The sequence below is a fragment of the Canis lupus genome, chromosome 11, assembly GCF_048164855.1.
Source record: "Canis lupus baileyi chromosome 11, mCanLup2.hap1, whole genome shotgun sequence".
NCBI classification, from domain to species: domain Eukaryota; kingdom Metazoa; phylum Chordata; class Mammalia; order Carnivora; family Canidae; genus Canis; species Canis lupus.
The window spans coordinates 36,182,456-36,203,295 of NC_132848.1; the positions used below are offsets into that span (position 1 = coordinate 36,182,456).

Below are 20,840 nucleotides of genomic sequence, written 5' to 3' on the forward strand. Positions count from 1 at the left end.
ACATGAAAATAGAAGATAGATATTTTTCTGAATCATTTTGCCTTATTCTTTGTCCAATAACAGAATAAATTGTAACAAAAAATTAACCTTTCAATGAGGACACAATATTATGGAAATATTGGAAGAGTATCTTATGTTAGCAAAAAATATCAGAGGATTAGCCTCCCTACAGAAAAATTAAATTGGCATCATATGGCTAAGAAAGGTCTTAAAATAGAAGGGAAAATAGAGGGGCACCTGGGTGGCTCAATTGTTTAAGCATCTACCTTTGGCTCAGGTCATGATTCCAGGGTCCTGGGATCAAGCCCTGTGTTGGGGCTCCATGCTCAGCAAGGAGTCTGCTTCTCCCTCTCCCTCTCCCTCTGCCCCTGCCTTCCCCTCATTCTCTCTCTGTCTCAAATAAATATATAAAGTCTTTAAAACAAAACTGAAAACATTAATTTTAAAAAAAGCAAAAATAAAAAGTTAGTTTAGTAAGTAATCTAAGCTCTGGACTATGATATGCTTTGGTATGACTTGCCAAGAAAATACAAAGGTATTTATTCATTTATACAGTAATTAGTAATCTTTAAAACCTATTAAAAGGATAAAGTTAGGCCAGTAACCGAACTACATGTATACATAATGGTTGCTGCCCTTTCTTCTTGTTTGCATACTGTTAAGAGGATTTAAAAAACTCTTTTTAAATTATTTATCACTGCATGGCTATTTAATTCTGGTATGTACATGATTTTATTGATTTGAAAAACTGTCAGCTTTTCTCTTTTTAAGCAAGATCCGAGAAGCAAAATGTGGATTGATTTCTCATTCTTCAAGGTTAACTTTTAAAAAATGGCTTAGTTGAAGCCATAAGAGCAAACACGATCAGCCTTAGGTTGCTTCAGTCTGTGGAAACTAACAGGGATGCCAGGTTATTTACAGGGCATTTTATAATATCACTGCCTGTATATGAGTGGTGATATGAGTAGAATCTAAATTTATCTCTCATGTCACTCTTCAGAGATTTTCAGCATTCACCATCTTAGCTTACAGTGATTCCTAGAATTCAATTTAGTGAGAAAATTCTGATAGTTATAATGGAGGGCACTTAAAAATTTGACAAATTACCGTGCCCCTTGCTTTGTTGCTCACCCAGAAACAAATGTCACTCACAGGAGCTACATATTTCAAAAGAATTTAAGGTAAGAAGAATACATGTTGTTAATGAAATTATGTAATAATTGTTGTAAAATGCTACCAACAATCTAATAAAAGGTGCAAGCCATGAATCAAAAAGATGGCTGTTATGTTTGACAGTTAAGTGGAATCATAGCAATTTGAACCACTTTAGCTGTGTTCATCCTTTTCTGTAGTTTACGTATGTCACAGAATCAATACTAATATACGTGGACATTTCTTAGGCTTAAAATTCTGCAAAGCTCTATCTGTAAAAGTGTATTCTTTTTTCATTTTTTTAAAAATTTGTATTTATTTATGATAGTCACAGAGAGAGAGAGGCAGAGACATAGGCAGAGGGAGAAGCAGGCTCCATGCACCGGGAGCCCGACGTGGGATTCGATCCCGGGTCTCCAGGATCACGCCCTGGGCCAAAGGCAGGCGCTAAACCGCTGCACCACCCAGGGATCCCTCTTTTTTCATTTTTAAAGATTTTATTTATTCATGAGAGACACACAGAGGCAGAGACACAGGCATAGGGAGAAGCAGGCTTCCTGCAGGGAGCCCCATGTGGGACTTTACCCTGCGACGCCAGGATCATGCCCTGAGATGAAGGCAGACACTCAACCACTGAGCCACCCAGGCGCCCCTGTACATGTGTAGGGGCATTCATTTCCTATTGCTGTTGTAACAAATTACCACAAATTCCGTGTCTTAAAACAGCAGAAATAAGTTTTCTTATACTTCTGAAGGCCAAGGTCTAAAATGACTTATACAGGGCTAAAATCAATGTGTTAGCTGGGCTGGCCTTTTCTGGAGGTTTTTAGGGGAAAATGTATTCCTTACCTCTTTCATCTGGTGGCTGCCAACATTCCTTGGCTTACAGCTGCATTACTCAATCTCTACCTCTATGGTCACATTGCCTACTCTTCTGGAGTCAGATCTCCCTCTAAGTTCTGGCTGGAAGTACACCTGTGAATACATTTCAAATTCACTCTAATAATCCAGAATAACCTCTGCATTTCAAAATACTTGACTTACTCACATTTGCAAAGTTTCTTTTATTATATAAGGTAATTATTCACAGGGTCTAGGGATTAGGATATGGATGTATTTGAGGTTCATTATTCAGCCTACTACAATACCCATGGTGATATACTAAGAAATTAATACAAAATATTCTTTTGACTAGGATCATTTAAATGTATTTCATTTCTAAGGAAGACATTTTATTTTTTATTTTTTAAAATTTTATTATTTTATTTTATTTTATTTTATTTTATTTTTATTTATGATAGTCACAGAGAGAGAGAGAGGCAGAGACATAGGCAGAGGGAGAAGCAGGCTCCATGCACCGGGAGCCCGATGTGGGATTCCATCCCAGGTCTCCAGGATCGCGCCCTGGGCCAAAGGCAGGTGCCAAACCGCTGCGCCACCCAGGGATCCTGGAAGACATTATTTTAGATTTTGATATTAGTACATAAGTTCATGGTTGGCTTTTAAAAAAAAATTTTTTTTTAAGATTTTATTTATTCATGAGAGACACAGAGAGACAGAGAGAGAGGCAGAGACACAGGCAGAGGGAGAAGCAGGCTCCATGCAGGGAGCCCGACATGGGACTCTATCCCAGGTCTCCAGGATCATGCCCTGGGCCAAGGGCAGGCACTAAACCACTGAGCCACCGGGCTGCCCCATGGTTGGCTTCTAATCAACTATTTTCTCTTGCCGATTGAGTCATTAGTGGTTTTCTAAAAGTAATTATTTAATTTTATGACATCTATAAAGCACCAACATATCCTACAAAGAGAAATGTTTTAGAATCTTCCCTTTTCCAATATTTGTAATTTTTCCTTTGCCATCAGAATTGGGTTAGCTGTCAACCAGGAAAAAGATAAGAGGGTCCTATACAATCATAATTTGGTAGGAACAGGCATATTAGATTTGGCAGGAAGTTGAGATAGAATGCATTTACGGTAAATTGATTTTAGAAATTTTTATTTTTAACATAGTCACCCTGAGTTTTTAAACCATTTAATGTTAACATTTTACCCCATTTGCTTTGTCTGTTATTCTTTCTCTCTCCGTCTCTCTCTACATCTATGTATGTATATTTGTATATATTTTTTCTTTGTTTTTTGGACATGAAGATTTTAAGACTATTAAACAATGAAAAAGATTTTTCCATTGTTAGAATTTTTAAAGATTGAGGTACAATTCACATGTGACACAATTCACCTTTAAAAAGTATATCATTCAGGACACCTGGGTGGCTCAGTCAGTTGAGCGTCTGCCTTTAGCTTGGGTCATGATCCCAGGGTCCTGGAATTGAGTCCTGCATTGAGCTCCTTGCTCAGAGGGGAACCTGCTTCTCCTTCTACCTGCCACTCCCCCTGCTCATGCTCTCTCTCTCTTTCTCTCTGACAAATAAATAAAATCTTAAAAGAAAAATTTTTGAAGTGTACAATTCAGTGGTTTTTAGTGCATTCATAAGATCGTATAACCTATTATATAATTCCAGAACACTTTCATTACCCCTAAAAGAAACTTTTAGCTCTCACTCCCCATTCTACTACCCTTTGCCCAGATCCTTCAACCAGTAGTCTACTTTCTATGGGTTTACCTGATCTAGACATTTCAAAAAAATGGAATCATCCAATATATGACGTTTTATGTCCAGCTTCTTTCAATTAATATGTTTTTAAGTTTCATCTGTATTGCAGCATGAATCAGTACTGAATAGCATTCCATTTATGAATATATCACATTTTGTTTATCCAGTTACCATTTCATGGACATTTGGGTTGCTTCCACTTTTTGGCTATTATGAAAAATGCTCCTGTGAACACGCTAGTACACATTTTTGCATGAACATATCTTTTCAGTTCTCTTAGTATTTACCTAGCAGTGGAATTTCTGGGTCATATGATGATAACTGTTTAACTTTCTGAGGAACTACCCACTCATTATTTTTAGTTTATTTACTGAGAAAATTTTCTCCCATTTTGAAAGTCTAAGTGGTGATTCTGAAGTTGGGGTGGTAGGTGCTTCTTTCCACTTCACATATCCTTCCAGAGATTAATGTTGAGGATAACTTAAAAGCTCAGTTGGATGCTCCTCTTTTGATCTGAAAACGAAGTACTGAAATAAATGTCTGACCTAGCAGAATAGTTCTTTCCATTTGTGTTTAGTGGATTTTGCCTTTAGTTTTCTGTTTGGTCCTATAAAGAGATTGTTGGCAACCTTAGTTGTATTAGGAGGTAAGGATTGCCTCCTAATTGGGATGTTATTTATCCTTATCTAATATTTTAAGAAGAAAACTGGGAATCTATTCAATAAAGATTTTTTTTATCAATCTTCTATAAAATTCGTGGAGAAAGTGACACTGTATCATATTAGTCATATCCCTTTAAATGGAGGAAAATGTTTAAATAGATTTTGTTAGCATAATTATTTTGAAGATGTGATCTAGATAAAACCATTAGAAAATCTGGTTGGATATTACTTTAATTATAGTAATTGTTCCTACCTAATAGGGAAAAAAATTGAGTTTTTATCTAGTTCAAACATCTTTAGTCATAGGTGAGAGATCTTTAAATATCTTAAGATGAGGAAATACAAAGTTCAATCAAAGATAAGATTCTGCACAAGGATTGAAGAATTTTGTGAGGTGCCAGAAAAATTTGGTAACATTTTACTTACATCTTTAAGACTATAAGCTACAAGGATTGTGAGATCAACTCTGTTTTTAAGTTATGAGACCCCTACTATACATGATAAGTATTAGAATCATTGAAAAGAATCCAGGAATGTCCTCGCTGAAATCTCTAATAATAATAAAACCTTGATCAGCTAAAATGTTATTACCAAAAATGTTTTGGGATGGTGTTACTATTTCAAGAAGGGATGGGCAACTTTTATCCTTGGGGATATTTAGAATTAAGTATAAAAATGTTGGAGAATCAAATTCATGGTATTAATGGTTTTATGCTAAAGAGGCAAAATATATATTTTTAAATATACTTGTAACTTAGCCTGTCAGAGAAACGTGTCAGTCTTTCTAATCTTATCTTAAATTTGTCTTAATTAATTGACTTATTTTTATAATTTTTAAATATAAATATTTGAAAATTGTATGCATTATATGAATATTTGTAAAAAACTTAAAGACTTACTGTATTTGTACATTTAATTTTTTTAATTTATAAAGATTATCCTAAGTACTTGGAAACTTTTGAGAGACATGAGAAATGTCTATGGTCAATAGAATATCTCAGGGTATTTAACAAAAGTCTGTAAATGTGACTAAATATTATTCCAGACCCTTCAAAATAATTTTTGGTTGGATGCTAGACATTGTGAACATAATAACAGTAAGTGTTCAGTTGTTTTGTTTTTCTTTACAAAATGTTTGACTTTGTTCTTGTAGGCAGTTAATTGTAGATTAGTTTGAGCCTTACAAGCCTTGGTTTCAAGCTTTATTGGCACCAGCCTTGAGTAGACTTTATTCTAGGACAGGTCCTCCTACTAAGATGTGACCCTTCTCAGGTCATGACTAAATGTTCTCAATGTTTAAAGAGGCCTCTCCTCTCTCCAGGATTGACTCTTGAATGACTTCCAGTCATTTGTAAACTCTGAGAAATGTTCATCTTAACAGCTCCCCAGTTATTCTTGGCCTAGCATTGTGGAGTTCACCCTGTGCATGCATGGTGTAGGATTCTATTCACAAGCTCTTTCTCTGATAGCTTCTTTTTCTCCAGTATTTTATCCTATGAATTCTAGCTGCCCTAGCCTCACTCTGCTGGAGTTTTCCCTTCCTGAGCTGTGGTCTCCGATGTGCCTTCAGTCAAAAAACTGAGACTATTGTAGGGTGTATCTCATTCTTTCCCTTCTCTCAGGGATCACAGTCTTGCAATGTTTGTTGTCTACTGTCTGAAGACAGTTGATATCTACCCACATATCTCTATCTATTCTAATCATTTCTGAAAACACTTAAAATTTTGTTCAGAGGTGACATGCAGCATGTCTACAAAGCAAGACAAATAGCTAAGTCCAAAGTCAATGTGGCAGAGAAATATATTCACTCCATAGTAAAACATAACAAGAATGGAAAGAGAATGAATAATGTGATCAAGTAAGACAGTTTACCACAAAGAGGTTATAACAAAGTCCTGGCAATCTGCTATTTCAGTGTGTTCCAAATAGCAAGATGTTAATGATAATGGCCATGATAATTATGACAATGGTAAGTGTTCAATAAATATTGGCTAGGTGTCTGAGCACTATTCTACTTACATGTACTAATTCTCTTAAGACTCATAATAACCCCATGAAATAGATACTATTATTGTTGTCATTTGATAAGAAAATTGAAATTTATAGAAGGTAAATTTCTTGTCCAAGGTAGGTTGTAACACTGAAATGTGAAACTAGGTGGTCTGGCCAAACTATGATTAAACATAGTGTACTGTATTCTATCTTAGCATCTTAAGGGTTCTGAGAAGTTCAGCAGTGAAGAAAGGTGTTTACCTTTATTAAGCTTAGCTTTTCTATTTTATTTTGGAGCTTGGAACACTCTTTAGTATTGGGGGCATATCTATTATCAATTGATTGGCCAGTATTGCTTGGAATGCTTGTACTATAAGATCTTTGTGGGTAAAATATCCCATTTGATTTTAGAGTTAAGAGTTTACTAACTTTGGTATCCGATGCCATCTTCTATCAACTCTTGCTATTTCTTAGCTGTGTTCTTAAGCTCCTAAGCATTGGTTTCTTCATAAAATAGAAATGGTAGTTTGTACCTCATACTTGTGAGGACAGTCAAATGAGATGATGCCAAGAAAGCATTTAGCATAGTACTTGGTAAATAATAGCCAAATAAATGTTAGCTTTTTTTTTTTTTTTTTACTGTTGTCCTTACTGTTATTTGCTATTCTCATCCAGTTCAGATAACTACTTCAATAAATGTCCATTGAATTAATGTATTCATTTTCAGTTACGTTATTAATGTTTTGACCTTATCTACAGTTTTATTTTTTTAATTTTTAAAAAATATTTTATTTATTTATTCATGTAAGACACAGAGAGAGAGAGAGAGAGGCAGAGACACAGGCAGAGGGAGAAGCAGGCTCCATGCAGGGAGCCTGATGTGGGACTCTATCCCAGGACCCCAGGATCACGCCCTGGGCCAAAGGCAGGCACTAAACCCCTGAGCGTCTCTTACCTACAGTTTTAAATTTGTGTGAAGTTCAGAGAAAATATATAGCATGTGAATATGTTGGATAACATCCTATCTCTTGGGAAACTTTTACTCTAATGTCTACAGTTGCTACATGATTAGAAGATAGATTCAAATGTTGTCTCTTTTTTAATTTTAGACAACTATTACTACATTTCTCCGTTAGTTGGTGTCTTTTTCTTGGCTCTAACTCCTATCTGGATTATAATAGCTGCTAAACATCCAGCCACAAGAACAGTTCTCCACTCGGGCTGGGAGCCTGTCATAACAGCTATGGTTATAAGTAGGTTAGTATTAAAATGTGTGTGCATGTGTTCTTTATGCCTTTATCTGTGTATATATTAAAACAGCAAAAACAAACAAAAAACAAAAAATAAAACAGCAGCCTGTTTTTATTTCTTAGGTAATTATTTTATATAGTGAAGTTGTAAGAATCCTCATCACAGTGGAATTTTTAACAACAAAAAAGAGACCACCTTAGAGGTCTAGCAACCAGGTATTGATCAAATAAATTGTAGTGTAGTCACAAAATAGAATATTAGCCACTAAAAACAACATTGCAACATTTTTATTGATGTGGAAAGATGTTCACAGTACATTTGGTGAAAGGAGCAAGCAGCTAGAAAAGAGTATGAATTTCCTGTTAAACATGGTGTATTGACACACATTTATCTTCTTCCTTCCCGAAACTACTAAAATGACAGTAATAGAACAGAAAAGCTATAAAACCACAAAGACAGAAGGGGAGCAGAGAGGACAGCAGGTGTGAGATTCAACAAAATTAATAAAGTAGAAATCAGATGGATGATTTTTAACTGAACTAGCAGAATGGAAAAAGCTAAAATCTAACCTTCTGCAGGCCAAGGGACACCCATCAGAAGCAAACCAATCTGAGATTTGAGCCTCAGAAACCCAGAAAGGTGGAGTAATTAGATGCGCACTAAATATTTCTCAGAGCTACAATGAAGAAGAGTGGTTGAAAGTTTATGTAAGAAGCAATTAGATCCCAAAAGCCCTTCTTCAGCTTAACCACCCGAGTGACTGCTCCCTCCCACCTTGGCAGAAGACAAGATTTAACTCTGGAGAGACCAAATCAGAGAGGCCATGGATTTAGAACACCTGCACATCTTTAAAAAAAAAAAAAAGAAAAGAAACACCTGCACATATGAGGGTGTGGATTACACACTGTCTGAAAAATAAGATTAAGTGAAAATTAAACAAAAAAAAAAGATTAAGTGAAAATTTAGATGCTAAACAGTGAAAACCCTACCCTACTTCCTTTTCTTTGCTCATGGAATGCTGGCAGTCAAGCCTCTACCCCCAGGCAAAAAATCAGAATAATTCCTTTCTGGGGAAACTTATCAGCACAAAAGAAAAAATTGTGGTTACTGACCCTTGTGGGTCCTTTCATGAAAGAGCTGCGTGGCCACCTGACCATTCTTTAGGAGGCCCACCTGCTGACGAGCTCTGCCTGTGTATACACAGTGTGCTGTGCTGAACCCCTTACAGAGGAGCGGACAGTAAAAATGTCTAGCGGTCGCCAGACATTTGATTAAGGCTTCTAACATGAAAGACAAAAGCAGAAAAATGGTACTCAAAGAAAGTGTAGGGATAGTTCAAAGACCTCAAAAAACTCTCATCAGTGTCTTCAGAGCAATAAGAGAATCTATGGCATCCATAAGGCATGAACAGATTGCTCTAATAAGGAACAGATTGCTCTAATTACTAATAAGTACCCCCCAAATTAGGAAAAATATGGGACAAAGCAACAAGTAAAAGTGAGGAAATCTAATTGAAAAGCAGCAAGAGCTCTTAGGAATTAGAAATCTATAGAGGCACCTGGGTGGCTGAGTCAGTTAAGCAACTGACTCTTGATTTCAGCTCAGGTCATGATCCTGGGATCCAGCCCCATGTCAGACTCTGCATTCAGCCCTGGAGTCTACTTGTCCCTCTCCCTCAGCCCCTCCTCCTGCTCTCCATCTCTCAAATAAATAAATAAAATCTTTAAATAGCTGAAACAAAAAAGCACAGTAAAAAGTTGGAAGATAGAACTGAGGAGAACTGTTCTGGAAAATAGAACAGATAGCAAAGAGGTTGGCAACTGGAGGCAAAGAACAAAGAGAAGAAATTACCAAAGAAATAATGTAAGAAAATTCCCTGGAACCAAAGACTGTGGGCTTCCAGCCTGAAAGGGCCCACTAATACTCAGCACAGTGAATACCAGGAGAGACCCAAATCAGAAGACCTTCCTCTAAATCCCAAAATCTTCTGGAGAGAAAAGATGAGTTACATAGAAAGCATTGGGAATCTGGATGATGTCCAATAGCAACACCTAAAGTTATTCTTCAAAATTCTGAGGGAAATTATTTTGAACATAAAGTGTGGTCGTGATATCAACCGAATGTAAGGATGGAATCAAGAAATTTTCAGACATGCAGGATCTCAGAAAATTTGCTTCCCATTTGCCCTTTCATATAAAAGCTGGTAGAGAAGATATGGCCTATCAAAATGAGGACATAAATCAAGAAAGAAGGTGACAAAGGAATGAGGAAACCCACTCCATGAGGACATGTATGGTTCATTTTTCTGTGATGTAGATTGCTTTTTTGTAAGATTCAGGCAGTAGGGTCCTATGAAATGCTGGGACTTGGTCATGGTGCACAGACCAAGACCTGGCGTGGGGAGACTGAAGGGAAGATGCAGGGAAGAACAGCTGTGCAGCAGGCCTCCAGGCCACCATCCAGGTTGGCAGGAGGACAGTGGGCTTAAGGAGGAATGTTTCTAAGAAACAAAAATGGAATTGATGAGTTACCTGATGAGTTTGACTCTATTCAGAGGCATTTCGTGAACTTTGTTAGAAAGTTGAGACTGAATGACTAATAAGTACCCCCCAAATTAGGAAAAATATGGGACAAAGCAACAAGTAAAAGTGAGGAAATCTAATAATGCACTTGGTGGCTCAGTTGTGAATAATTCCTAAAGTAAAGCCTAAATTTTTTTCACCCAAAATTATATAACCAAGTTGGCAAGTTAAGGGGAGAAAGGGAATTATGAAGGATCTGAAGTGCAAGTGAAATTAAATCCTCATCTGTCACAGTGGAGGTCATTAGGTAAATGTCTAAAATTAAAATCAAGAAGTCACAGTATAAACACATTATTTAGAAATATAGAATTAAACGCCAGAAGCAACAGCTAGAGAAGTTGAAAAAAATTGCTAGTGGAGAACAGGTTCTAGGAGGGGGGGCTGGGCACGATTTAATAAGCTCTGTTGTACTTTCACTTTTAAAATAATGTACATATGTTTATTTGGTAAAGATAAAATGTAATAAAAGTGAAGAGAGAACTATCTTTACCGTGTGAGTTGTGTGTGTGTGTGTGTGAGTTATTATTTTTAAAGATGTTTAAAAATGTCTGGGAGGCTATATACCAGCATGCTAACAATATAGCTCTGAATGATGGTACAGTGGATTTTTGTTTTCTTCTTTTGTCTTTTCTTATTTTTCTATGATATTTTGTTACCTGGGTCATAAAAACATAATAAGATGTGTTTTAGCAAGTATTCATGTTGTATTCACAGCATGAACCTGTGCATTTTGGCACAGAAATTTATTCTCTGACACATAAAACTAGTTTTTCTATGAAATATATATATATATATTTTTAAATTAGAGCTTAAATTATTAAAATACTGCAAAGGAACTTTACAGTGTAACTTCTATTTTATTTTTTTACAGTGTAACTTTTAATGGGGCATCCTAGTAATTTAGGCATATTAGGCCACAATTTATTTATTTTGCTAAAAATTAAATAATATTTAATAAGTTCCTGATGTTAACTATCAGATATCGGTAGAACATTTGATCTGATATTTTTACAGTCAACCCCACTATCTGATAACATGGGGTTTATTTTTCTGTAATGTAGATGACATTTTCCCGGAAGATTTAGACAACAGGATCCCATGGGGTATAGGGACTGGCAGTGTTTTATGGGACTTAGACCAAGAAACTGAAGGTAACCAATTGGTAATGGTCTTAGAAACTTGAAAAATCTCCAAGCTCCATAGAGACAGTCAGAGTATATGGCTTGCTGCTATACAACTGTATGTTATTTTTCCAGACCTCTGTCCTCAAAATCAGGTCTTTCTATGGCTACAGCTCATTAATTTCCCAGGGATAAGATGCTACACCTATCTAGTTTTAACACAATAAAAATGATCTAATACTTTGTTGATTTCAAATATGAAAAAATAACCTTTTAAAAACTATTTTTTTAGGGGGATCTGGCAGGCTCAGTTGGTAGAATATGACTCTTGATCTTGGGGTCAGAGTTGTGAGTTCAAGCCCCACATTGAGTGTAGAGCTTTAAAAAACCAAACTATTTTTTAAATTATAGGAACAATAAATGCACATGATTTTTAAAAACTAGTAAATAGAAAAGGATGTAAAATAACCCACAATCTTTTGTTAGTCCCTCCACCCAGAGATAGACATTGTTAATAATTTCATATATATCCTTCCAGACATTTTAATGCGCTTAAAACATATTCTTTTCCTTTTTATAAAGAACATATCTTGGAGATCAGAAGGAGAGGTCTGACATGTAGGACTATAGCCTTATTCCATGTTTTATTTCCAACATTTCCTGTTAACATTGACTTTTACTTTGAATGTTTTTCCTTTGTATTCTTTTTTTTAAATGTCTAAAATTTTATTTTTAAAAGTAGAGATCTTTGTATGTAAAGGACAGCTTCAAATTAGTAGATTTCTTTTCTCTTCCCTAAATTACATGATTTTCTATTTTTCAGCATTGGGGGCCTTATCCTGGACACAACTGTATCTGACCCAAACTTGGTTGGGATTGTTGTTTATACACCAGTTATTAACGGTAAGAATTAGATATACCATTTCATAATGGTATCAAATCATTATATACTCTCAGTTGCTACCAGGAATTTTAGGGTTCAGATTTTAAGAGGTGTATCTTCCCCTCTCTCCCATTCTCCCTTCACCCCCAGCTTCTTCATGGTAGAAATGACATTCTCTGTTCTCAGTATGCACAACATATTTTTGGAAAGAACTGTTTCTCTTACTACTTGATATTTGAGAGTGAAACATACTTGATTTTTAAGATTAGTGTGGCAAAATAATGATATTTCGATTCTGGATTATCATTTACTTTGAGTTTATCTGCTATCTCATGTTTTGCTACTGTTCCTGTCCATTTATGTGGATCAATTAGAGTTAGCTAGGTTTAAACATTGTTTAAGTCAATTCAGTTCATTAAAATCTGTCACTCCTCTGTGAATCCCTTTAAGATCTGCCTTATATTTTTTTCTTACCTATAAAATGAGAATTATAATACTTAGGTTCACACGGGTTTTTGTATGAATTCCATTTAATAAGATAATTTTAATCTACTCGTACTGGCTTTTGGTCTGGCTGTCATTAAATTGGATTTTAGTATAGCCTACACCAATATAATTTAAAAAGTAATTCTACCTGAGGGAAACCATGTCATAGGGTATGCTACAAATTTAATATAAATTGTTTTTGTATATTTATATGTAATAATATATGTTGTATGAAGGCAAGTTCTCCAAAATCCAACTTCATACCTAAAATTTCAACTCCTCCTGCCTGTCAAATCAAGTTTGAATTCTTCTGCTTCCCTTTCAATGGCCCTCTACATGTGTACATACATACATACATGTACATACATGCATGCATGTGTACATACATGTGTACAACTTTTTCCTTTGTCTTTCTAACCAGATTCTTATTTCGTGGCCCTACAAAGATCTAATTTTCATTGCCTGGAATTACTGCTTTACTTCGACCTGTTCAAATCCTCTTCAGTGATTATTAGTTGATGAAGTCACTAGCATAAATATTATCCACTAATACCATGAGAGTTGTATTGTCCAACATTTCAGTGAAAAATTTGTATTATAACAACCCTGTTATTAGTAAGGTTTTAATCAGTGTTTCTGTTACTTCATCTTACATAAGAAACAATTCTGGAGCTTCCCCAAAGTGCTCCTCTTTGAAGCCATGATATTACCTGGTAGTAAAAACTTTTTTGGATCTCAGTAAGTGAATCTCTTTAGTTGGATATCACAGTGAGCTCACTGTATGTTAAATTCCACTCATTAAAAACATTGATAGAGAAGATCCATTCCATTGTCCTCAAAAAAGGTGGAGCTTTTGAGAATTGAATTTCATTTTTTGATATGCTAGAGGATGTACTATTTAAAGGACCCATCACCATCATCATTTGCTAACTAGTTGGTACCTACTATGTACCCGATAATGCAGGTCTTTTATGCATATCATTTCATCCTCACAATAAGAAAGTAATGTGCCCGTCATCTCACACCTAGTAAGTGGTAACTCAGCATTTAAACCCAGATCTTGGGGCAGCCCGGGTGGCTCAGCGGTTTGGCACCGCCTTCAGCCTGGGGTGTAATCCTGGAGACCCCGGGGTTGAGTCCCATGTTGGGCTCCTTGCATGGGGCCTGCTTCTCCTTCTGCCTCTCTCTCTCTCACTCTCTCTCTGTCTTTCTCTCTTTCAAGAATAAATAAATAAAATCTTTTTAAAAATAATAATAAAAAAAAATAAACCCAGATCTGCTTGATTCCAAAGCCTGTGCTTTTTCCCCCCTCAAAATTACTAATTTATCTGTTTTATTAGTTACAAAAATACACACTTTGTTTAAAGTAAGGGCATATCAGTGTTGATATTGTGACTAAGATATCTTTTAATGCTTATTAACATCTCTCAGAACTAGTAGCATTTTCAAAAATAGATTTCACAAAATACTAGTTCAGTGAGGTATTAATAGTATAATTTGATAAGTGAGCTTTGTGGTCTATTAAGTTTGGGAAGTATTAGGTCAAATAGATTTCTTTACTCCAGGATTTTTTTTTTTAATTTATTTATGATAGTCACAGAGAGAGAGAGAGAGAGAGAGGCAGAGACACAGGCAGAGGGAGAAGCAGGCTCCATGCACCGAGAGCCCGACGTGGGATTCGATCCCGGGTCTCCAGGATCGCGCCCTGGGCCAAAGGCAGGCGCCAAACCGCTGCGCCACCCAGGGATCCCAGCTCCAGGATTTCTTAAAGCCTTAATCATGCTAATATGAACCTCTCCTGAGACTTCTGCTAGCAAGGGGTTAAGATTTCTAGAACTAACCTTCCTTCGGACCCCAGACCATACTTTGGGAACTACTGATCTAGGGCTTATCATATATCTTTACCACAGTATACTTTCAAATAATAATCTAGCCCATTTATATAAAGGGTAAGCACCTTATATCAGTATACCTAGATTTTCACTTCTTTTTCTTATGTATTCTTTTTGTCATACATTTTGCTTTGTTATAAATCCTATATACATTGTTATTATTTTTGCTTTCAGTGGCCGGTTATTTTTAAGGAGATTAAAAATGAGAAAATGGTATCTTCTCTATTTTCTAATATATTTTACATTTCTAACACCCTTCTTTCCTGTGTGTAGTTCCAGATTTCCATCTGGTTTTATGTTCCTTTTGCCAAGAGAAATTCATGTTTCTTGTAGGACAGGTTTGTAAGGTATTTGAGAGGATAATCTAGGTTGAAAGTTGACTTTCTTGAGTTTTTTTTTTTTCAGTCCTTCATACCAATTTCTTTAGTGACCTAAGAAGAAAAATATCAAGCCTTGTCTGTTTGAAAAAAAATCAAGCTTATTTTTCCTCTCATTAAGGTGATAAGCATTAAACATCTTGCTACCTATCTTTATATCTTGACTATGATAGTAATTTAAAAAAATTATTTAGTCTGGTCAGCTTTCAGTTGGATGAGTCAGATTTGAAAAAATAATGCATGAGTCTTTCATAACAATGACTTTATGCCTTTGGAATATGTACCTTAACATTAAATAAATCAACATCTCAGAAGAATTCTTTTTTGTTTGTTTGTTTTATTGGCTCAGGATATAACACAAAGAGCCTTGCCTTTGGTTGAATTTTTACAGTTGTTTAAAATAGGAGGATAATTGGTTTGTTTTTCCTTATGTTTCAGGTATTGGTGGTAATTTGGTAGCCATTCAGGCTAGCAGGATTTCTACCTACCTCCATTTACATAGCATTCCAGGAGAATTGCCTGATGAACCCAAAGGTTGTTACTATCCATTTAGAACTTTTTTTGGACCAGGTATGTGCTTGTGGATTTTTACATATTTTTTATCAGGAATAATTCTTCACTGATAATAGAGATGGGCGACATTTGCTGAGTACATATTTTGATAGTTTTGCATGACTTTTTAATTTCTGAGACCCGAATAGATTTTAAATAGAGTAGATTGTGTTCATTAAATCTCAGTGAACAAAAAGTCATTTGTATCAATTCTGCAGTTGCTGAGGAATTTTGTATACTTTTTCTGTTTCATCCTATTTTCTGGGATGTCTTGTTCATGAGTCAAGAAAGAGGAACCTTTTACCCACAGGAAAACACTGCTAGGTGATTTAGAGAGACAGATATACTGTCTTTCCTATATTAATCCTTTTGGCTTTTTTTTTTTAAGATTTTATTTATTCATTCATGAGAGACAGAGAGAGAGAGGCAGAGACACAGGCATTGGGGAAGCCCAACGTGGGAACTCAATCCCCAGTCTCCAGGATCACACCCTGGGCCAAAGGTGGTGCTAAACCGCTGAGCCACCCGGGCTGCCCCCTTTTGGCTTTTCTAAATGTAGACATTGGATCCCAAACAAACGGAAGGAGAGGGAAAAACCTCTATAATAAGGAACAGCATCCTGTGTCACCCAGGAAGTGACTACCAAAAAACTATGACCACAGTATTAAACCTCACAATTCTTATCACTTCTTTTCTGAGGAAAATAAAGGTTATTATTGACTTTTTTTAAAACTTAAATTCAATTAATATATAGTGTATTTTTAGCTTCAGAGGTAGAGTTCAGTGATTCATCATCAGTTGCATATAGCACCCAGTCACATCATGTGCCCTCCTAATGCCCATCACCCAGTTATCTTGATCCCCCACCCACCTCCCCTCCAGCCATCCTCAATTTGTTTTTCCTATGATCAGCAATCTCTTATGGTTTGTCTCCCTCTCTGATTCCTTCCCATTCTGTTTTCCCCTCCCTTCCCCTATGCTCTTCTGTTTTGTTTCATAATTCCACATGAGTAAGATCATGTAATAATTGTCTTTCTCTGACTGACTTATTTTGCTCCGCATAATACCCTCTAGTTCCATCCATGTCATTTCAACGGCAAGATTCATTTTTTTGATGGCTGAGTAATATTCCATGGTATGTATATGTGTGTATACATATATATGTATATATACACATATGTATATACACACACACACATACATATGTGTATATAGATACACTCACACACACACATACATATACACCACATCTTTATCCATTCCCTGCCAGTGGACATCTGGGCTCTTTCTGTTGTTTGGCTGTTGTGGACACGGCTGCTATAAACATTGGGGTGCAGATGCCTTTTTGGATCACTACATTTGTTATTATTGACTTTTGAGTAAGAATCAGAAGTGCCCAGTGAAATATCAGTAAAAGAACTCTGAAGGAAAAGTAAAATTAAAACATTCCTATGCTTTAAGAATTTTGTTTTCTTTTGTTCTCCCTCTGTTATCACTGTAGATATAAAAGTCTGGCCAGTGTTCTTCATAGCAAGTTTTTGTCAACTTCCTGCCATTTAATTAGCACATAACATATAGTGAGAATTTTAAAGAATTAAGTAAACTGTGAATGGTTGAAATGTATTGTTAGCCACAGAATTTTACGAAATGCTATACAGTATAGTAACTAGAAAGTAATCCTTAAATTTTAACAACCGTGACTTATTAGTACCCAAGCTAGGATTTTGTTTTGACTTTTATGTTTTCTACTACAGGAGTGAATAATAAGTCTGCTCAAGTTCTACTGCTTTTAGTGATTCCCGGACATTTAATTTTCCTCTACACTATTCATTTGATGAAAAGTGGTCACACTTCTTTAACTGTGATCTTCATAGTGGTATACTTATTTGCTGCTGTACTACAGGTAAGAGTTAAAACCTCTGGTAATCTTTTTTTTTTATCCTCAGACTGCTGTAACAAGCATAAATATGTAAATCTAAGAGCAGATAAACTATTTTAACATTTCAAAAAGCAACTGAGGGGCACCTGGGTGGCTCAGTTGGTTAAGCATCTGCCTTGGGCTCAGGTCATGATTCCAGGGTCCTGGGATCCAGCTGTGTCAGACTCCCTACTCAGTGGGGAGTCTGCTTCTCCTTTTCCCTCTGCCCCTCTACCTGCTCCTTCTCTTTCTCCCTCTCTCTCTAATTAATTAATTAATTAAATCTTTTAAAAAAAAATAAAGCAACTGAATGACTTTGTATAGATTCCATCTTCCTAAAACCAAGAAATTCATTTTTAATACAATCTAATAAATAGAACCTTCAGATTTCTTGTTTCCGGAATTCCATGTCTCCCTTTCCCTCCCTCCCTCCCTCCCTCCCTCCCTCCCTCTTTCTTTTCTTTTCTTTCTTTTCTTTTCTTTTCTTTTTATTTTTTCTTTTCTTTTCTTTTCTTTTCTTTTCTTTTCTTTTCTTTTCTTTTCTTTTCTTTCTTTTCTTTCTCCTCTTGTTTCACATGAACACATTTTCTGATAGATTCCTGAGAGCTTTTGCATGTTGTAAAGTGCTTTTACATGAATAGGTTGAATGGATATAAAATTCTTTCTTTTAGAATTTTGAAGGCTTTGTTTGCTTCAATGCTTTTTAACTTCTGTTACCCATCAAGAATAACTGGTGCTGTTCTCACTGCAGATCTCATTGTACATAAGTTCTTTTTATCTCCCTAGAAGCTTGAAAGATCTCTTTTTTTACCCCTTGTTATTAAATTGCAGGTTGATGGGCCCTGGTTTGGATATACTTTGTTTTGTTGAACATCGTTTGACCCTTTCAATCTAAAAAATCTGTGTTCTTCAGTTCTAGGAAGAGTTTTGAATTATTTCTTTGATTCTTTCCCCCTTCTTTCTTCCTGGAATCTTATTTGATTCCTAAAGCTCTTGCATTTCTGATCTTATTCTCCTTTTTGTCTTTTTTTCTGGGAGATCTCTGTGCCTTTCTACATCTTTGTTGTGTGAGTGAAATTTCAGGAGACAGTAGGGTTGAACATATATACTCACCTTGCCATCTTTATGTGGGAAACTACCATTTTAAAAATTAAGGAAATCAGCTTTGTTTTAACATCTGATCGATATAATGCACATAATTTAAAAATTAAATAGTACTGAAATGTATTCTACCTTTCCAGTTACATTCCTCAGAGATACTCACTGAAATATTTTAGCTGTTTCTTCTTATGTGTATCTGCAAGTTTTAAAGTAACATGCCTTAAACTTTAGACTTTTGCTAATAAAAAGTGAGGATTTAAGGGATTATGTTAACACCCCATTTTTTCCATATAGTTATATCACAATTTTTTGTTAAATTTGCAGCCAGTGTTTGTGTGACTATGTAAACATCATGTACTATCGAGCCGGATAGTATAGTGTGATTGTATTTCCTTTTTGTGTACTTTATTTTTCTTGGGGTTAATAATTACATCTTTTTTCCTTTGCATCATTTTCCATAAACCCAATCTTTCCAACAGTTTCCACTTTTCTTTGGCTTCTTAGGCTTGGCTTCTTGCTAAACTCTGTAGGATTAGCACCTCCTACAGTGAGAAATTCTAACCTCATAAAAGATACATTCAAATAATTTTTTGACGAGAGAATATTTAAATTTGGCCTTCAAGACCAACACTGTTCTAAGTGCATGAAACATATCGATTCACTTAATTTTCACAAAAACTCTATGAGATTTGTTCTTTTCATGTAAATCTGTGATTTTCAAAGTGAAGGCCATACAAAGCAATCCAATGTATACAGGAAAAAAAGTTAGAACATCTGTGTATTTTTTCCTCATTTGCTTAAAATGTCTATTTTCTTCTATTTTTGTGATTGTCTTATAATAAACAGATTAGCACCGTGTTAAATAAGTAGGCTTAGGTATTTTATACTAGGGCTAAATAACTTAAAACTTCTGGAAAGTAAAAGCATGGAGATGAGAAAGTACAGAGTTTGTGTTGGAAAGAGAAAGTAATTCATACCCAGAATATAAGTAGGAGGAGGGAGTAGATGAGAGAAGGTTAAGAAGGTACATTAGGGCCACATAGAAAGGGCTCAAGTGCCAGGCAAGGGAGATTGGAATCTACTCTTAAAATAGCAAACACCCTATGACTTAATTGATATATATATATATATATATTTAAGATTTTATTTATTTGACAGAAATAGTAGGAGACAGCACAAGCAGGTGGGGGGAGGGAGAAGCATGCTCCCTGCTGAGGAAGGAACCGACGTGGGCCTGGATCCCTGGACCCTGAGATCATGGCCTGAGCAGAAGGCAGACACTCACCTGCCCTTAATTGATATTTTAAGCTTTTCTATAATGCTCTGTAGTACCTGAGAGTTTATTAAAGGTCACCTATCAAATCATCATTGATTCATCCAGTAAACCTTAATTCTACTAGATGTAGAGATGGGTTTTAAATCCCAGGATGAATAAATTCAGACCCTATCTCTGGAGGGAAGACTACTACATGAACAGATAATTATATTGTAATGTAATATACAAATGCTGGGAATAGCTACATATAAGGTGCTTTCAGAGCTTGGAAGGAAAAAGCAACTAACTCTACCTAGGGAGTAATATTTTTCTACTGCGCAGTAGGGACAAAAGTTATTTCAAATGCTTTTTGCCACTGGCTTCCTTTATTGCTGTATATGATACAGTCATTTATCTCTGTGTAAGTATTATGAAAAAGGTGCATTCTTCAGTCCCATGGGAAATTTCAGAGATTGTTGTCTGATCTATTGATAAACATGCCATTTTTAGAGCATGTTTCTATTTGCAACTCCACCTCTTAGCCTCATGGATTGATTTTACATTTATGTTTATGGCTCTTTGTCAGCACATTATCACACATCATTTCACCTGAGTCAATAAGGATATAATTTTTCTGAACTTACAAAAATATTAGATTTCAGCCTATACTCAGAGAAATCCTACATGTCTTTTTCTATCCTCTGACTTAATTCTGACAAGTAAAGGTTGAAAAAATGGAGGTGAGGAAAGAGTAATATTAATCATCTGTATCTCAGTTACCTTCTTATAAGATGGGAGGAATAAGAGTACGTACCTCATAACTTATTTTTAAGATTAAATGAGTTAATTATAGAAAACTTACTACGAAAAAAAAAAGAAAGAAAGAAAACTTACTACGTAGTAGATGCTATTTAAGTGTTAACTGATGCTGTCGTTATTAAAACTAGAAATGTAAGTGATGAGGCATTGATCTCTGATTACAATTGGAAAATATTTTTTAAT

The 20,840-nt window shown here is 35.6% G+C and overlaps 1 protein-coding gene across 9 annotated transcripts in view; it reads left to right on the plus strand.

The window, feature by feature from the left end:
• Nucleotides 1-20,840, plus strand: part of SLC41A2 (solute carrier family 41 member 2) — a 124,854-nt gene that overhangs the window by 67,772 nt on the left and 36,242 nt on the right. For all 9 annotated transcript variants that reach the window (XM_072844273.1, XM_072844275.1, XM_072844270.1 and 6 more), the window contains 4 exons: nt 7,530-7,677; nt 12,198-12,277; nt 15,451-15,582; nt 17,319-17,467. In XM_072844273.1, coding sequence (XP_072700374.1) covers nt 7,530-7,677; nt 12,198-12,277; nt 15,451-15,582; nt 17,319-17,467 — 509 coding nt within the window. The remainder of the gene's footprint in view (nt 1-7,529; nt 7,678-12,197; nt 12,278-15,450; nt 15,583-17,318; nt 17,468-20,840) is intronic.